The 20,636-nt window shown below is 35.1% G+C and overlaps 1 protein-coding gene across 1 annotated transcript in view; it reads left to right on the top strand.

Annotated features, from left to right (window-relative positions):
- Nucleotides 1–14,516: 14,516 nt before the first annotated feature.
- Nucleotides 14,517–20,636, top strand: part of LOC111054437 (dopamine receptor 1) — a 309,889-nt gene continuing 303,769 nt past the window's right edge. Inside the window, exon 1 of the mRNA XM_039423614.1 lies at nucleotides 14,517–15,062. Coding sequence (XP_039279548.1) covers nucleotides 15,036–15,062 — 27 coding nt within the window. The 5' untranslated portion in view covers nucleotides 14,517–15,035. The remainder of the gene's footprint in view (nucleotides 15,063–20,636) is intronic.

Raw genomic sequence — 20,636 nt, 5'->3', positions numbered from 1 at the left:
CTTTCTTTTTCTGCAGTACGGTACTGTACTTTATTCGGTCTAAATAATTATATCTTCCACACCTAATCAAACATAATCCAGGTAGAACACACCCACAAAATTCATCTTAAGAACGCGAAATTCATCTATTTTCTCAGTCTTGGGTATATCTACACATCCAATCAAACATAATCCGTGTGAAACCCACCCACAAAATTCATCTTGAGAACGCGAAATTCATCTATTTTCTTAGTCGTGGGTATATTCTCTCATACCACTTCCAGCAAGATCCCTCAATATTCATACATGATTCAAATTCTTTGGAATCATCGGAATTTCTAATCACCAACACCACCGTTCACCGTAAATTTATTCATCCCTTCTCAGACTTGAGGGATGCTTTGGCAAACATTGTGGCATGTGGTGTATGTGACGAGCTGTTGACACAACACAAGCAGCAGCATCATCAGCAGGTGTGTGTGTGCGAGTGAGTGTGAACAGGGGGGAGCTCGAGCTGCCAGTGTTCACACTTCACACCTGCTGGCCTGCCTGCCTGACGACGAGATGTGACGTCATTCTTCAAAGCAAGCAGCACGGCACACCAAAAGGAACTCAGCGGCCTGGCAAATCAGTGAGCGTGCGGCTCGCTCAAGCAATTACACACTCTCATCCTTTCCGCTTGGCATCCTCTTCCTCATTTCCCCACTCACTCGTTTTTCACCTCTCTCACTCAGGCCGGTATCCCATCGATCAGCCGTGCATTGGGGTAGCAAAACGCTCAAGCGCTCACCATTCATTCGATAGCATTAGCTTAGTCCTCACCTCGCTGATAATAATCAGATAAGAAATATTGCTTATTAAGCGTGATATTTTTTAGCTCCACGTAAATTCAGATGAATGAGATGTAGGAGTAATGGTATGGGTAGAATATTACCAGCACCTCCTAAAAAGGTACCCTCCTATTCAGATGAATACCTACCCTCCATTCAGATGATTGGGATGTAGAAGTAATGGTATGGATAGAACATTACCAGCACCTCCTATATTATAGTACAATAACTATTTAACTAGTCCTATACTATTAAACGAGCAATTTCTGTTTAGATATTCAGTTGTTTATATGTTTGTATTTCACCGGATCTCGAAAACGGCTCTAACGATTCTCACGAAATTCAGAACATAGTAGGTTTATAATATAAAAAATTTTCGATTGCACTAGGCTCATCCCTTCGAGAACTCACATTATTCAAACAAAAAAAAACTCATCTCATTAAAATCCCATATTATTGTTGAAATGTTAAATATGTGCTGTTTAATAGTTATTATTTTCAAAGAATAATCTTGTGTTAGGATTCTTATGATATTGTATGTCATTTAACTTGAAAGTGTTGGAGCGCATGTAGGCATCTGTTCTTGATGGTGAAATATTCTATGGTGAGATTAACGTTTCAAAATCAGCATCTCGTTTGAATTGGTTTGCATCCTTGTCTGCCTTTAGAAATAGCAGATAGCTCTAACCTTTCCCATCTCCAGATGTAGAAATACTCATGTAACTTCTGTATCAGATTATTTGATCTCAATATTGTATATGAAAATTTTATATTAAATCCTGTAAAGGTAGATTATCTTGATGAGTCTTAGGCCTAATATATAGTTGAGATAGAATTGATCAGCATGAATCAACATTATTAATAATTAGATCAGATTTTATAGCGGATGATTTCAATCACAGTTAGAGATAGCGGTGGTAAAAGAAACGTGACAGCTAAGCCTTCCTCTTATTCCACTACCAGTAAAAGGCCTACCCATAATATAGTTACTGTAATTTCTACTAACTTCACAACGTGAATCGCACTATGATATACATTATAATCTTTGTAGAACGATAATTCCCTTTCCAGAAGTGTATTTAATACCCACTACATTCCTTCAATTTGAGTAGTCTATTCACAAGTTTAATAGATCTAGGTTTCTAGTATAATACCTTAATCTAATAATTAGACTCAGTGTTGGGTCTGAAAATTTTTCTACTGAATTTCACCTAAGCTATCTGCATGAAAAAATGAAATCAGCAGTATGAAATTCGGAAGTGGAACAGTTGTCCTCTACCAATCATTGAATTGTGCTTGTATTTAAATTGAATAAATAAAGCGATGGAAAAAATTGATGACTCAACATCATTAATGCGTTAACTGAGTTTCATTTGATTGTAGAATTTTAATTGATTACTAAATACTTTGTGTGAGATGATTGGTTGGCGAGATCCAATTTAAATTTAGAGACTTAACAAACTCGAGTTATAATTGACTCGCGCAGAACAATTTACTGTGGTAGCAGGAGGTATTATTTTTGGGTTGGGTGCGCTGAATACACGAGCATCTGCTGTGCAGTAAATCCTGCAGGCAATTATTGTGGAATGGCAGCAGGACTCGTGTTCGCCAAGACTAATCTCTTTCTCTTAGCATGCATGTTGGAGCTAGCCATATAGCAATTCATTACTCTTGTCATCTAGTTCCATATTCGCTAACGGACTGACGGGCTATTTACTCAACACTATACATGAGTCTCAGTGAGGTTCTCTCCCTAATCACTCTCTGACTAAGTAAATTCCACTACTCTGTTCTGGTCCTTGCTATGAAACCCACAATAATTCATTATTCCGCAAATGTTGTGTTGGCTATTTTGATGTATCAATGTTTTATTCATCTCATTCAACAACCCACGTATCATCATAAATGATATTCATCTCATTTATTGATTCACGTATAGTATTGATCCACGTTATATTATTAACTTGTCATTTTGGGACTTTGGAGTTGGTAATGTGTAGCAAGTAATATTTCCAAGAAACTGCTAGGATTAGGTTGAATGAAGTTGGCTAGCTCTAAATAGGTCTAGGTGGAACTAGGAATTCTCCAGACGCCCAAACAACTGAAAATGAATTGAGTGAAAAACTTCTAACTTGAGTTCTAGCAATGATTGCAAGAGAATTTCTGTAGTCTTCGTTGGACATGCTAGCTTAGTCGTTGCTATGCTGCTACATGGTGTTTTTCTGCAAATTTCCCTAGCAGAATAATAAGTATGCTACATTGCATATCTATGATAGCATTCGCTAGGTGCAGGGTTGTCATGGAACACCGTTCCGGCTTTGGTTTTGGAGAGGAAAAGAAATTTCAATATATTATTATAGAACATTTGGTTTTAGACTGATATGAATTTTCCGTGCAGACATGAAAAGATTGAGAAAAAATAAATAAAGAAAATAGTTCGAAGAAAGAAACCCATTCATTTGATTTATTGAGGAAAGGATTGAAGAAAATTTGGTATTCAATGAATATTTTTTACTTTCCTTGCCCTATTACCATAGGTAAGGAAAGTATTGCTTTCCGAAAAAATTAAGGTACCCCAATTTCTAAATTTCTATACGTTTCAAGGTCCCCTGAGTCCAAAAAACTGGTTTCTGGGTATTGGTCTGTATGTGTGTGTGTGTGTGGTGTGTGTGTGGTGTGTGTGTGTGTGTGTGTGTGTGTGTGTGGTGTGTGTGTGTGTGGTGTGTGTGTGTGTGGTGTGTGTGTGTGTGTGTGTGTGTGGTGTGTGTGTGTGTGTGTGTGTGTGTGTGTGGTGTGTGTGTGTGTGTGTGTGGTGTGTGTGTGGTGTGTGTGTGTGTGTGTGTGTGGTGTGTGTGTGTGTGTGTGTGTGTGTGTGTGTGTGTGGTGTGTGTGTGTGTTGTGTGTGTGTGTGGTGTGTGTGTGTGTGTGTGTGTGTGGTGTGTGTGTGTGGTGTGTGTGTGTGGTGTGTGTGTGTGTGTGTGTGTGGTGTGTGTGTGTGTGTGTGTGTGTGTGTGTGTGTGGTGTGTGTGTGTGTGTGTGTGTGTGTGGTGTGTGTGTGTGTGTGGTGTGTGTGTGTGTGTGTGTGTGTGTGTTGTGTGTGTGTGTGTGTGTGTGTGTGTGTGGTGTGTGTGTGTGTGTGTGTGTGTGTGTGTGTGTGTGTGTGTGTGTGTGTGTGTGTGTGTGTGTGTGTGTGTGTGTGTGTGGTGTGTGTGTGTGTGTGTGTGTGTGTGTGTGTGTGGTGTGTGTGTGTGTGTGTGTGTGGTGTGTGTGTGTGTGTGTGTGTGTGTGTGTGGTGTGTGGTGTGTGTGTGTGTGTGTGTGTGTGTGTGTGTGTGTGTTGTGTGTGTGTGTGTGTGTGTGTGTGTATGAGTGTATGTGCGTCTGAATACACGAGCATCTGCTGTGCAGTAAATCCTGCAGGCAATTATTGTGGAATGGCAGCAGGACTCGTGTTCGCCAAGACTAATCTCTTTCTCTTAGCATGCATGTTGGAGCTAGCCATATAGCAATTCATTACTCTTGTCATCTAGTTCCATATTCGCTAACGGACTGACGGGCTATTTACTCAACACTATACATGAGTCTCAGTGAGGTTCTCTCCCTAATCACTCTCTGACTAAGTAAATTCCACTACTCTGTTCTGGTCCTTGCTATGAAACCCACAATAATTCATTATTCCGCAAATGTTGTGTTGGCTATTTTGATGTATCAATGTTTTATTCATCTCATTCAACAGCCCACGTATCATCATAAATGATATCTCATTTATTGATTCACGTATAGTATTGATCCACGTTATATTATTAACTTGTCATTTTGGGACTTCGGAGTTGGTAATGTGTAGCAAGTAATATTTTCAAGAAACTGCTAGGATTCGGTTGAATGAAGTTGGCTAGCCTAACTAGGTCTAGGTGGAACTGGGAATTCTCCAGACGCCCTAACAACTGAAAATGAATTGAGTGAAAAACTTCTAACTTGAGTTCTAGCAATAATTGCAAGAGAATTTCTGTGGTCTTCGTTGGACATGTTAGCTTAGTCGTTGCTATGGCTGCTACATGGTGTTTTTCTGCAAATTTCCCTAGCAAAATAATAAGTAGGCTACATTGCATATCTATGATAGCATTCGCTAGGTGCACGGTTGTCATGGAACACCGTTCCGGCTTTGGTTTTGGAGAGGAAAAGAAATTTCAATATATTATTATAGAACATTTGGTTTTAGACTGATATGAATTTTCCGTGCAGACATGAAAAGATTGTAAAAAAATAATAAATGAAGAAAATAATTCGAAGAAAGAAACCCATTCATTTGATTCATTGAGGAAAGGATTGAAGAATATTGGGTATTCAATGAATATTTTTTATTATTATTAATACTAGATTAAACTTTAAAAATGGTGTTCATAGAAGGTAATTTTCCTAAATTTTCCCGAGGGAGGGCCATGGACCCCTCTCCTCCTGGGGGATATCCCTTAGATCCCCCCCCCCCAGTTAATCTCCGCCACAGGATCGTTCTGCCACTGGAAAATTGCAATGACATCACTGGCTAGGCGAAGAACTTTCCGGAAACTTCTAGCTAATGCTAGTCGCAAATTGAGATGTGACGCGACGTGACATGACATGACGTGAGTCTGCTTATTCGCCCAATTGTCTGGTAGGAGAGGACAAGTTCATTGAACCCCTTGATCACCAAATAAATGAGATCATTTCATACTTCAAATCCATTTCATACTTCTATTTCGTAGTTTACATAGAATCAAAATTGTACACAATAAATAAAGATAAAACCATTTCAAGGATGCGAATCTTACACGTGGATTAATGACCAACATCAGGCTCTCAGCAAAGCTGGACATAGTTTTCAAACATGATTTCACTTGAATGCACGGTTTATTGATCATATTTCATTGAATACCTTGTTAGTAAAGTAAAATTGAAGAATCATCTTTATTGAACTATTTATAGGGTGGAAATTATGAGATAACATTTTGAAATATATTCTTTTTACTTGAGTGCAAAGTTAGGTCTCTCTCTGGAGAAAGATTTTCCCTCATCTGCGCCTTTCATGTCTTAATTTATACCTATACAATACAAATTAATTAAAATCTCAAAAACATTAATTACCTTGACAAAATACAGAACCTCTTGAGAGAATCTTGTTAATTACTATCTATTTATTCATTTATTGTATAAAATACTATAATCATAATACAATTATGACATTGGAGGAAAAACTAGGCTGAGCCTGTACTATTTCTCTCCAAAATTTTTGATAAAATGTTAATGTTGTCCAAAAGATAAGGTTATGTAATCACACACAGCTTCGTCACTTGATTTTCGGCCCAAGAATGTTGATTTAAAATTTTGAATTTTGAAGGTTGATTATATACTCTAAATAAATTACAGAATGTATTACAATAAATTAAAAACTTTAGAAATATTGCACTTATTTAAAAAAATTGAATACAAAATCAAAAACCTATCACTATTTGTTATTCACAGCTGAAAACGAATAATTTGTTGATATAGTACTATAATATTTTCAAAATAACCTTTTTGTCCCTTTCCACTTCAGTATTATGTCCAGTTTCAGTAGATAGTTGAATTGCAATTGCATCTTGTACACTCGTAATACACTGTTGAATGCGATGCCATACTGAATGATTGGTTATTCGTCTGCAATAAAGTGGTGCTGTAATGTAAACGAATCGTATATCCGATTTGGGCAGTCAGTGGACGTGAATTATTGCTGTCGAACAGCAGAGTTGGACATTTTGTTGGCAGCAGCAGCAGCAGCAGCAGCAGCAGTTGAGTGAATGATCCTCGTCGTCCGCACGATAACACAGCGGGCGCGACTATAGGCGCACGCGGGCGCGGCTCATTTGTCATAGCAGAGACAAGGGATGCCATTTGGCCGCCACCACCGCTTGCATAATTCGTGACACTGCCGCAGTCGCAGTCTTGTCGACCCGCTTGATCGAACATTGATATCTGAATCTGTTAGAAACGACTCCTCTTCCTTCTCCTCCTCCTCCTACTTCTCCTCCTCCTCCCCTCACTCACCAATCGACAAAGGACTTGTACAATCAATCAATCACCATTAAAACCCAACGCGAATTATTGCACCAAATTGTTACTGAATCGAACCCCCTTCGTCGTTTTTTCACTTAATCTCATCATAATTAATGAGTGTTCTCATTTCAAGGATTAGAATGATAAAATCTAGCCCGAGTTGGTCGATAATTTGATTGCAATCTAATGCCATGTTCCACCTCTCTAGTACTTGAATAACATCTCAAAACTTGACAATTGGTCTCATTGCGCTCAGAATTTTTGCATTATATATATATTTTTTATGTAGTAATTTATATATAAGCACAAAGCAATGTTATTATAAAAGCACTTTATTTGATATGTTGTCAACTCATTAAAGAACACACACACGCACAACACCAGTGGCATCATCATCTGACAGTGTCACCAACCTCTCAATACAACATAATATTACAACATAACCCTTATGTTTTTATTATAACCCTTATGTTTCTATGTAGGCCTCCTTCACATTGAATGTAAAACACCAATATAATATTAAAAATGCAATGAAGCAATTGTTAGCATTTCTGATATAATTGGAGCAATTGAATTGAATTATTTATCTTTGGGCATACTCAAAACACTCCGGGTATCAAGAAATATTGAAGGTGAACTAAATAAAATTCTTACTTCAAAGAGCGATTCAAAAGCTCTTCCATCATTATTCAGTTGCGTTCATCCTCCATTGTTGCTGTCTTGATCCTTAACCCATTATATAATTCTTCTAATTTTCATTTTTAAAAGTTTTTTTTCAGCAAGCAAGTGCCTTCTTTGGTGGTCCTGATACAATTATTTGTAAAATGTACTTGCTAAACGATGTTTGCCATGCAGCTCTCTCCATAATCAGTAAAGAATGTGATCTTGCGATAAACAAAAACTTCATCTCCCTTTTAATTTTATTGAAGATGAATTAAATGTTTCCTTTGTTAGTGAATAATATTGAATCATACTAATCTCTTTGACTTGAGCCTACTCTATTAAATAATCCTCTTGATCTTAATCATACATGACACTAATTTTCCATGTCTATAGTTGTCCTAAATAAGGTGAATCAAGGTTATATTATAGTTTATATAAGAAACTTTACCAGCTTGGTATTTGTCTATTTTGAATAATTTAACAAACTATATATATATATATATATATATATATATATATATATATATTATATATATATATATATATATATATAATTTATATTATATATATTTTGAATAATTTAACAAACTATATATATATATATAATATATATATATATATATAGTGTCAGATCCCAGTCTCTGGAGGGGCGTCATGTGTCATGATCTTACTCCAAAGGGGGGACACGGAAATGTAAAATTTGAACTATGATAATAGATTAGGGTTATAATTGTGCAGCCAAGAATACGATTCCTTCGTATAGTGGGTCTTACCTTGGGTTGACGACTATTGCAACCTATTTTGCTCCGTAGAGAGGGGAGGACGTACAGTAAAAAAAAAAAAAGGTATTTAATAGTTGAAATGGTTAAATTAAATGAAATAATTGAAAAAATTATAATATTTGCGGTTATGATTCACTGATAGATATTTGCAGGTTAGATTGATCAATCTTTGTTTAATCGAATTGTCGATATCACTTAAATCAATGTATCGAAGCAGAATGACTAGTATACGGATGGGACAGATTGAAAAAGTTAATTTGCTCAACAGAGGGTTTGTCGGTCTACAAAGGTAGCCGAAGTAAGGGACCTGAGACTCTAACTTAATATGGTAAGTGGCTATAATATAGTGAGGTGGAATTAAATTCACTTTAATAATAAAATACAGTTCAACTTGAATCTGCTGAAAATAAATCCTGTTGTCACTATGATCAGACTGAGATAGTAACTTTGGAGTGAACCTTTTCTCCAAATGATGACCAATATATCCAGAATCCAATACTTGTGCCGTAATTTGGAAAGATATTAGACCGCATGAAACAACAGGTAGAATGGCAAATCCATGCGAACCAGGTCTCTGATAAATACCATAGGTTATGTAGCGAAGTGCTGGACCAAAATAGTAAATATTTCGAGTACCGAGTTTAATTCTAACGTTGTCTATACGATCTATTACCTCTCTTTTCAACGTTGATCGGCTGATGATGCAGGATTCACTTCACCTCGGTGTAGCAGGCCGGTGGGAGTCGATTTACTATTTGATTCTGTGGGATACTCCCAATGACAAAATTTATTGCTTGATAAGAGAAACGACCACCACTTACCACCAGAATAGATAATAGTCTAATGATAGATACTATACTCGCTACTGTCTGACTATTGCAAAACAGGACGTGTCCTGAATGACCAATGTGTGTCGGTCGAGAAAGAACGAATTTGGAGGTATAATGAAGTAAACCCAGTTTAACAAAACGGTAATATGGATACATTCTGAGAGATAAACTGTTACAGCAAATATTGAATAAATTAATGAACAGATTATGTGAATAATAAATTTCAATAGATACAAAATAAATATTGGTTGATATCAGATTTGAATCTTTAAATTATAAATATTATATAGAAAGTTCGGTACTCTTCAATTAAACAAAATGAAATGGATAATAGCCCTTGGAAAGGGTCATAAACTGAATTAGTTCAACAAGAAAAAACAAGTTAATATGAAATTGTGATTCAGAAAATAGAATAAATTAATAATTGAAATTATTCTCAGGGTGTGGTTTCGCCTAAGGAAAATAGACCTTTTGGCTAAGTACAGCGTGGATAGTTAAATGTATTTAATATTATAAAAATTAATAATGATAAGTTTTGTACCCTTAAAACTATAGTCATGACTTTTCCAAATGGACGAATTTATACGCTGTACAGTTTTCGCAGATTTATGTATTGCAGATCCCCTTTTATATATTCGAATAACTTACGTAGACTTTTGTTTCCGTTTTTTGGTTTTTTCGAAATATATTCGGCCGTAGAATATATCGTTCCGGCTGGGTCCTTCCACGTGGCGAAAAATGTTGAACAGACTTCACTGATATAATTTCAGGGTTTATTTGAATGAAATTTAAAATCTTGATATCACAATTATTATAGGAACTTTGGAACAACTTTTTTTAAAAAACAGAAAAACGAAGATTAAGTTACATGAAACAGAAATTAAAGCTTTTGAACAATTAGGTACGTGGACTAGGTCTGCATCCTACCGATGATCCTTGCAAAATGGCCTCGAGTCTCCCTCTTCTAATTTTCACTTCAATTTCTCCTCCAAATTTTATCTTGCCAAATTTACATATTAATTCGGGATTGGTCCGATTCTGTGACGTAACCAATACGCCGAATGGGTGGTGTCACTGTGTCCAACTTTAAAGCTTTTAAAATAGGGTGAAATTCCTGATTTGAAGTTGTTCCAAATTATTATATAGTTTTTTATAATTATAATAATACATAAATAATAGAATTCGTCTATGATGATATGCTTTTAAATTGGCTTCAATGAACAGCTAATGATTATAGAACATAGACATGCTTGTATAACATAAAGTAGACATAAGAATATATATGTTTATAACAATAACGAACATCATAATGAATAAATATTTCTTCCTATTTTTTTGTTTATATTGTTTTTTATACGCTAGAATATCGACCCTCAAACGTTATATATGGCTAAGCTAATTTGTTCATATATTTTTAACAAGTATATTTTTCTTTGTAGTTTAAATAAATAAATATTCGGGCTTATTTGGCCTAGAAACGAAAGTATAAAAAATGAAAAATTTAATAATATATTATTTCTATGATCGATGTTTAGTTGAACTGCCTTCTCAATTTGCTACTTGTTAATGAGCTAGCCTTGGTTTGTTTCGGGGGTTATGTTTTCATTTCGAAACTAACCTTCAAATATAACTTTACTGTTCCAATCCATAGGCATATAAACATATATGTTTTTTTTTTCATTGACTAATTTTTTGGACGGCATATAATTACAGATTTATTTATTTCTTGCCTTGTAAGTTAGATAACAATCGTCTATCGACCTCAGATAAGATTATATTGTTTCTACGGTGATAGAAGCTATTCCGTTCTTGTACTAGCCTATGAACAAATTTATTCTGTATTTTGAGGACTGTACGATCATTGGTACATCACAATATATATATATATATATATATTACCATAGTATACATCAATTATAGTCCCTTCATTCGGTTAAGAATCATCACATTGCACCACATTTGCACTGATTTTATTGTAGTAGAGTTTATTACCAAACTCTTCTCTTCTATTCTGTAAAACTCTGAGAGGAAATTGTCTCTCACAATTTCACCATGGAAAATAGCTGTGTAAATTAGTATGATGTTCCACATTGTGAAAAAGACGTTGCAATTTATGTACAATATAGTTAACAAAGTTTTTGCCATCGTTTGAGATAAGCTAAGTGGCTCGGTGAAGGAACTTCAAAGACCAGAAAGTGTATAAAACAAGCTTTAAGACTTGAAAGGTTTTTATATTGCAAGCGTCATCGCTCAAAAAGGCTAAGATTATTTTCATGATTTGGATTTTTTTAAATCATCATGGACAAAAAAAGGAAAACTCAACAAAAACCCCTCCCATCCACAAAACCATTTTGTTATTCTATGAACATTGTTGCTCCACTAATTGTTGATCCTAAGAATGAGATCCGTGGATTAATAATAATATCTCAGATTGAAAAAAAACAGTATTTCTATTTCCCTTCTGTTGTTTTATTATCAGGCTGGAAAGTTGTCATAATTACATTTTATGGAACCACCTTTATCGCTACCCATTCAGGCGTTTTTGTTCGGTGTTACAAGTTGTGGAGATTGGTTATCCTGTGAAATACAACTACCTTGAATTGTATGAATAACTTACGAGTTGGATAAAGTACTTGAATACAGAATTTATATTGGAGATACTGGATTCTTCAATTGTTGTTCTTACAAGTTATCATCCTTTCGGGAAATGCAATACTCATTGGGGATTGAATACATAAATTAGCTTCCGGTTACATTGAAGATTGTTACAAGAATGATATTCACTGCTGAATTTCAATTTACAAAACGCTTTTTAATTTCTACTGAGCAGAATAGGTTTGATAATTCACGTAGCGGGTAAATCTATATTTGATAAATTTCACGTGATTTCAAAATTCCAAATATACCATTTCTTATTATCATTATTATTAAACGGAAATCCAAATTAAATGCTGTAATTCACCCCGAAGACTTCTGCTACTGCAAATATTGACAACAGGGTAAACAGCAAGATGGAAATTCGATGAGCGCTACTATTCAAAAATTATTTGTCAGCCTTGTAACCGGTTTGTGCAGTGAGACCAGTATTTCTTTCGAATTGTATTAGCGGCCAAATATACTGGCGGCTCCAATAAAAGTTGAAAGGTGCATGGTCATTCTAAATTTGAAAATACAATCGACCATTCAATGAAGGAAAAATATGAAGGAGTACTATCCATTTATTCCATTCCTTCAATAATCGTTTCCATGGTTCCTGCACTGAAATAGTCTTCAAAATAGTTGTTAATTGGATTCTCGATGAAGTTTGATGTTATTCAGTAATTTTCTCAAGTTACTTCTACTCTACATTACTTATATTACTTTTACATTACTTCTTATTTCCTTCAATACTTTCAGAAGTAACTGTCTCATTACTTACAATATTATCGTATTCTATGAGCTATGAGTTTCTCAATAGAATTTATAGTTTGTCTGTGGAACATTGATTCAGATTGCCTTTAGTGCAAGTGAATCGCTCGTAGATCGATCTCCTTCTTTGCACATGGGAAGTTTGTTTGATTGTTGGTAGTTTGTCGCAGTCGTAGTACAGGATGACGCACATCAAACGCGACCGATGACCAAAGTTGAGACTGCTCCCTCCCAACTTGGCTAATCGATGTTCCAGCATCATCAGCGTTTCCAAAGAGCCCAAACTGAGTGAGAGCGACTTGGAACAAAGCAGTTGGCCTGCGCCTGACAGCGCTACATTCAAAATAGATGGAAATGCTAGTCCTATTTGTTACAACGATCATATTCTTCTCAGCGCTACGCTTCCTAGCCAATACACAACGACATCATCTAGATCACAAATGAGAAAGGAAACATGTGTAAAAGAATAATAGCAATATCAAGGGAACGTATGCTCGAGCCATTAATTATCACTGCCATTTATAGTAATGATTATCAATCATTCTTCAAAGATAATTTTACTAGAATTGCGAGAAAATAAGGAAAATCGGAAAGAGCGACATTTTTTGATGATAGGCATTGTTGTTAAGATCCATGACTTGGGAGTAGGGTCGAGTTGATTATAAAACAGTTGAGCGATATGAAGGATGAAGTTACATGATTGAAAGGGAGAGATCAACTTAGAGTGATACTCATTTTACTATCGAGTGAAAGTGTGTACCAGTGATTTGACATGATTATTTAGATTAACGTACAGTCAGTTCAGTTTACAAACTGGATGACTGCTACTCATATATTCTAATACACATTTATTATGTTTTAATATTTATGTGAATTCTACTAACTTTGATCTGAATTTTGTAATAGCGAGCATGTGATTGGAAGGATGTCAAGTGATCATGGAATATTATCTTTGCACTTCCAAAGTAATCATAATCATCATTATATTTCTACCATTAAAATTTAAAATTCTCAAGACAGTGTTAGGGTTCAGCCAGAGGTGGGTGAAGATAGAAACAACTTTCTGGGTAAAATGTCTCGGATATTTCTTCTTGAATACTTGAAACTTCAAATTAATTTTTACTTGGAATTGAGTTGAAATAATTATTTTTGCTGTGAATAGAAGTTCAGCAGTTGCTTAGGCATAAGTTAACATGACTTTAGCTGGTTTTGTTCATTAGTAGGGGTGCTTACGAGAGGTGGGTTGGGCCCCTCCCACACCCTGAGGTGTGTATCCCTGTTATAAATTTAGAAAACGTTGTAAACAATAATTTTTCAGTCATATACACTATATAATGATTGCTTATAGTTCATTTTTAGTTTGAGTTAATTTCTCTTCTAATAGAGATGAGATAATAATATTACTATGACTAGAATGTGCAATTTGGGTTGAATATGATGTGATTTGCAGGTTTTCATATATGATTCAGCATTGTATTGTACATCTATATTAAAAGTGATTGATTAGGAATTTAAGAACTCAGATCAAGCTAGGTATCATTTTCGAAGTGGATGACAATGTTGTGGCATGAAACGAGAGCGGTCTTGCTTGTAAAAACAGCCTGAAGTGGGCTCAAGCTAAAGAGCGACGCAGCCTGATCACCGCTGCTGCTAGTATCATGTGGGAGGTTGTTTGCGTTTTGTACACAGGATAAAGTCATGTACGCTACGAGAGGGTATTTCGGTTATTACCTTATCCATAGATTATAGCGGCGGCCAGGTTTACAGATTTCGAGAGAGTTTGTGGTGACAACAGCTAGAGGAGATCTAGGTGGCGGGTGGTACAGGGGCTTAAATGAACGGTAATTTAACGGCGTCTTGCGCTCACGGGCAACTGTCCCCGGGGCATGCGCCAGGGCGCACTCCACCCCTTCTCCAAGTCTCTCGGACGCTCCAAGACCGACGCTGACGCTCGCCTCAGTAGACTATGCGCTCGGTCAGCTGATTCCCGCTACGCACCTCCGCTCCATCAGTCGTCTCGATCTATTGATATTCTCTACAATCGATATTCAAGCCAATGGCCTCAAATTTATAAATAAGACACACATGTAAGTCCCGCATTGTAATTCGGTTCACTCCTTTGATGGCTTTGATTGGGACCTTACTTCTTCAAAGATCAAAGCAACAAGTTGATAAACATGTAGATTTACTCAAGAACCTCCAGTAGGATAAGTAGACAAGTGTCAAAGGAAAACTCACTGGAAACGTCAAGTTCGTTAATACCATGCACGTCTAACTTTCATGCTGGATAATGAACTTTTCTCCATGGAAGAAAAAGTTGTTAATTTAGTTCTTAGAGATAGTTGTTCAGTAGAAGTGGTTTTTGTACATAAGTGTGCTCTGACTTGTGATGAGGATACCTGGATACCTCCTTTCCTCCCCACGTGTGGTTTGATCTCCTAGTCAGCGACTGAATAGAACTGCAACATCTCTTCAATGGAAGTTTCCGTTGATTATTTACAGGTAATAATTGAAATTATTAGTCAATATGTTTCATATTTTATCTTCCTAGTTGATTAATGGCTATATCAAAAAAGTTATAGAAGGCATTTGTTCACAGAATCTCATATAGGCTGAATGATAATAATATAATGAAGCAAAATGATCTACTGCTTCAGGGAAAAGAACGTCACATGATTACCGATTTCTATCATGATAAGAGGAAGAGATAAAGCAATAGGAAATTCTTGTATAAATAATAAGAACATTTTATCATTATGCTAAAAAATACAAGATAGAAAATTGAATTCATTAAGAAGAGACAAATATAAAGAAATTGAACTCATAACTAGTATTCAATGATTTAAAAATATCTTCCATTGCTCTATTCTACTATCGCTCCAGATGGAATTGCTGGATATCATACTTTCACATTAGTACCTCTCTGAGTTAATATTATCTAATCTCCAGCATCCTTGTATATCCAAGCATTCTTTCTGTCACTTTTTCATGCTAATTGTATTATGACAGTATTGTATATGCCAGTATAATTATTTTCCAAAATAAACCAATAACGGTATTTTAAAATTCATGTATTCCTTAAAGCAACCTCTAGGCTCCTTCTTCAATCCGATTTCTTCGATCATTTTAGTTATCATGATTTTCATAGGAAGTTAATGTTAATGTTATTCAACAAGCTCTGCATATTAGAATGATGTCGTTTTGAGATTCACACAAAACTACGAGAAACTAAAATAAATTGAGCGGAGGAAAACGATATTGTTGCTTTTGGCTCTTTTAATAGAGGAGTGATTGGGTGTTCATAGTATCACATTATATTGTAGTAAGAGCTTCCAAAATTATAAATAGAATAGCAAAAACAGGTGACGCTGTTCCATAAAGTGCTTTCGGAGTTCTAAGAGCTGCTTTTCATGGGATTCTTGACGTTGAAATATTTCCAAAGTTCAGAAGTTCAGGTTCAACAAGTTCTTGCATTTGTGATAAATGAGTTTTCTATGCAAAGTGAGGACCCTTGCCTGGTTCCTACTCAATTTGTGCCTGACCCAATAAGTTTATGACCGTTGAGCAGAAAAACTCATAGCCGAATAATTAAAACAAAGAACAATATAGGAATTAATGGACTAATGAGTTTCGGCTTTGAGTAAAATTTCTATAATACGATATTGAAATTGAAATAGCCTACCTGTACTTCATAATGAGTGAAACTTATTTGGATGGAAATACCATACTGAAGTAATTGAGGCCCAGTCTTCTCCCATGAACTTATTCTTCTTTAGCCTACCATTAATATTCTGACATATCATTTTTTTCTTTCTATCTCAATCATGCAGGTGAAGAGCATAAAGATCAAATTAAAAAAAAATCAAAATTTAAAATGTTTTTATTGATGTGAAAAATTACATGTTACTGACAAAGTCATCAGGTAACTATTATGCATACTCAAATACATACATCACTTCAACAGGATTACTTTTCATTGAACTTGTTAAAAAAAGTGAGTGATTTCCATCATTGCAAAATATCCTCTAAAAATACTCATTATAGCCATTTAAAAATCATCAAGCCTTATATTTCATTCACATTCATTCAACTCAATTTTATTAAGGCTATGGAAATGTGCAATATCATTTCTATGAATATACGAATTTCTACTGGAATTTAATGGGTTTGAACGAATGTAGAATGTAGAATGAATTTTCATAAGGACTGAAGAACAAAAACAGATGCTACAGTTGCAGAAACTTTGTTATCATCAATTTCACAGATAACTTTGTATGAAGTGAAATATTTACTCGTAATGTCAGTGGGCGTGTAAATATTGAAGTGCCTGAAATAACTTGATAATTTTGATAATTATCATTTTGTCAGTTATTTGCGAGTGAACTCTAATGGACTTTAGGCCAAATCAACTCTGAACGCCTACTGCGCCAAGTATGTGTCAATAAATAGTAATAATTTAGGCTTTCAGTTGATTTTAAGCTCCGTTACTGGCGAAGAATGTCATCTTTTCAATCACTTGTCATCTTACATTAAATTTCTTGATATTGCAATATTCAATAATTTGCAGTGCATTCGGGGGAATCAGGTCTTATGAAGAGTTATTCCGGCGTTCTCGTTTCTGTTACAACGGATCCCAATTCTAAATACTTGGAGACTTTGAACATACAAAAATTCCTGTAAAGCTGATTAAGTGAATGCTTATGAAATTCAGAAATCAAAGAAATTTATAAAAATATAGAATATTTTAACCTTTTTCAATAAACAATAATTCATCCATTATCAATAGTTTTTGAGTTTATTGATAGACTTGGTTATGCACTTCAAGAATAGAAAAATCTTTTTTACAAGACAGATAATTATTCTCTCTATGAACAATCTCTCCAATGTACCTAGAATACATGTATTCTACCTTGAATCTTTCCACTTGTGCTCCATGGTTGTAAATCTATGAAATCATTAATTCTGCCAACGAAGTATAGGATACATACAATCATAGACTAAATAAACATTTGGACTATGCTTGTGAAACTAAATGTTTTTATCATTTGCTTGAGTAATCAATAAATAATGCTTCCAGACGTTGAAATATATAGTCTATGTTACAAGTATAGTAATAATAATATAATAATGTCGAGTGACCTGGCTGGCTCAGGTCTGATGTCAGAGTTTTCAGGTCGCAACTGATCAATTTCAGGGCCTCTGACATGACCTAACGACTGATTTTTAGGCAGCCGGGACCGACGGTTAACGTGTCCATCCGAAACACGGGAGTGGCCCGAGATAAATATCTTGCCCGGGCTGGGATTCGAACCCGGGCCTCTGAATCATAAAGCCAGCATCTGATCCACTCGACTACGGCCACACAAGTATAGTATGTGTCGAGTAAATACACACTTTTTGTATAGTGTCAAAAATCATTACTTATAGGAGCTGGGCGTGAACTATAGTTTACATGAGCCTTGAGACACTTCTCATGTGCATACCATTAGGTTTCCATATGCATGCAGATTCAGGCTTTCCTTCATCACAGTCCAACAAACATTGTGTGGGCCACTGAAGGAGAACCCATTGTGGTAACCAGTGAGTAAGAGGGCTGCCAACGCACTTAAATATGCCAGCTCGTGTAAAGCAAGTTTGTTTGTCTTTGGTCTGACGAGCCGTCGATCTGGCGCCACAAGTTTCGCTAACTTCGCCTTTCCATCGTTCAAAGTATGTCGGAAAATTCTGATGGCAATGGATTCAGTGGAAGGTCTGCACAGTGCAGGAAGTGGAGCAGAACAACAGATGTGAATATGCAAACACATGGAGAGAGAGCCATGAATAAAGAACTTGGCAGAAAGTTTCACTCCACTTTTTCAGAGATAGATTACTATTCAAACAAGCGAACTTAGCTTAACAGGGAGCGGATTTATCATATTATAAAGAGCGAAATCGTTGTAAATAATCTGCACTTATATATCAAATTTATACAAATCACATTGTTTGATGCACCTTCAGAAGCTTGAATAGGCAACACATTGAACAGCATTCAGGATGGACAGTGTGTACTTACTTGTGGGATTCAATCTCTTCTTCATTATATCATTCTTTTCTTATTCCCTTATTATTTTATTGAAATACTTGTCCAGAACAGGAATTATGCTATCAAGATCTTTGATATTACTCGTCAATGTGATATTGGTTATGTGATTCAGATATCGTGATATAGTCGAAAATTCCCTGTATGTCTGACCATGTATTTTCTCAGTGTCGGAATTTCTAACTAAATCTATTTGAAGAGCAGAAATCATCCATTGAAGAATTCAAGTACCAGTACTTCAATGTTTATGAATTCCTGCGCGATGTACAGTCCAATAATGTACTCGTATTATTTTTCATGACAAATTAGTATTGTGATCAGATGAAGATAGAAATCAACTCCCAGCTCTCCTGAACGGAATATGTCAAGTGAAATATCTAATATACCTCGACTGAGTCATCTCTTCTCAATTCTTTGTAAGATGTTTGTATAATACATTCATTTTGGTTGAATGTTTAAAGCGATAACCAGATATTTGAAACTTGATTTTACAATTATGGTTTAATTTCTGGAGATTTCTCAACAACAGATTCAAGAAGCAATGTTAATTTCAACACTGAAAACCAATATAATTCCAATATTTTGAAATTTTCACTCATAAAATTCCAGGGAGAATACCTGGACCTGAATAACTCATTTTTTAGCTGCAAACTGAAGATACCTAAAGGTCAGGGTTCTTAATTCCGCTTCAGATACTTCAGGGAGTAATTTTCGAATTCAATTTCCTGTTCTCGATCACATAACACAGGTTAATTTCGAGTGAGAATATAAGAGAAGGATGTAAGAGAGAATTTCTTGCTATGATCGTAAAGTTGTCCATTTTGAACCGTAAAATCGTAGTTACATCAGCCTGTTACAGCATTCGCATATGAGTACCAAGGGACATGTCCAAGAGTCGTCAAAAAATATGAGGAAATGTAATCAATAACTTTTAACACAGTCATATCACCATTTATCATCCCAGAACCAGCCAGCAAAATATTTATGAGCTTATAAGGGAGAGAGTACCATACCTATGTCATTTTCAATAGAATTATGTTTTGGCTGTGTCCGAAGTGTCTAACTAGGCTCTCAGCAGTATTCCATATTACGTTAAATTCATTAAAACAAATATCTAACCAATAATACAACCAACCAATAATATTTTTCCTATGAAGTTTATTGAGTTCTAAAATTCATATTTAATAATTCAAGTGACACGAATATGAAACTTACAGCCATCCATGAAATTCACAATACATAAATATTAACCTCTTCCAATCAAGAAGACACTTGGGTTCACAATTATTATTTTAATTGTGATGCCTCATCATGAGCTACAATGAATGAGAATCTACTTTCCTATGAATTACTCATTTGATGCAGAATTCCTAAGTGCGATTGATTGATTGATTGATTGATTGAGTACTTTATTTATGTAGATTACAATATATACTGGCTTATACACTTATATACAATAGCTTACAATACAGCAAAGTTATAGATGAATTTACATAATATAGACTAAGAAAATAACTATTGAACTGTATATGATATGAAAAAGCAATTTGTAATATAATAACTATAGATAATAATCATATTGTTATGCATCTACATAAATTGGCGGAGCTTTGGACATATCAATGTCCATTCTTGGGAAGAATATTAAAAATATCCTCCCCACTAACTCTCTACCAAAACGTTAATTTCGTTATTAAACTAAGGATTTATTTATTAATGGAAATATTGTAAAAGTTTTAATCAATATGAATATTGAAGAGAAAAAAAAACAAAAATTGATAAAGTAAAATAATTATATAGGTAGATAAGATCAAATAATTGATTAATAAAATGAAGTAGGCTGAAAGTAGATCAGGGTTATCAAATTTCAGTAATATACAGCAGTATGCAGTGGATAATTGAAATAACATGAGTTTATATAATATATATATATATATATATATACAATTCGTTCTATAACATGGTTTAAAGGTTATATTGGTGGAATGGGTGAGGGA

Source organism: Nilaparvata lugens, chromosome 1 (assembly GCF_014356525.2).
Source record: "Nilaparvata lugens isolate BPH chromosome 1, ASM1435652v1, whole genome shotgun sequence".
In the NCBI taxonomy this organism is placed as follows: domain Eukaryota; kingdom Metazoa; phylum Arthropoda; class Insecta; order Hemiptera; family Delphacidae; genus Nilaparvata; species Nilaparvata lugens.
This window is presented reverse-complemented; position numbering and strand designations above follow the sequence as displayed.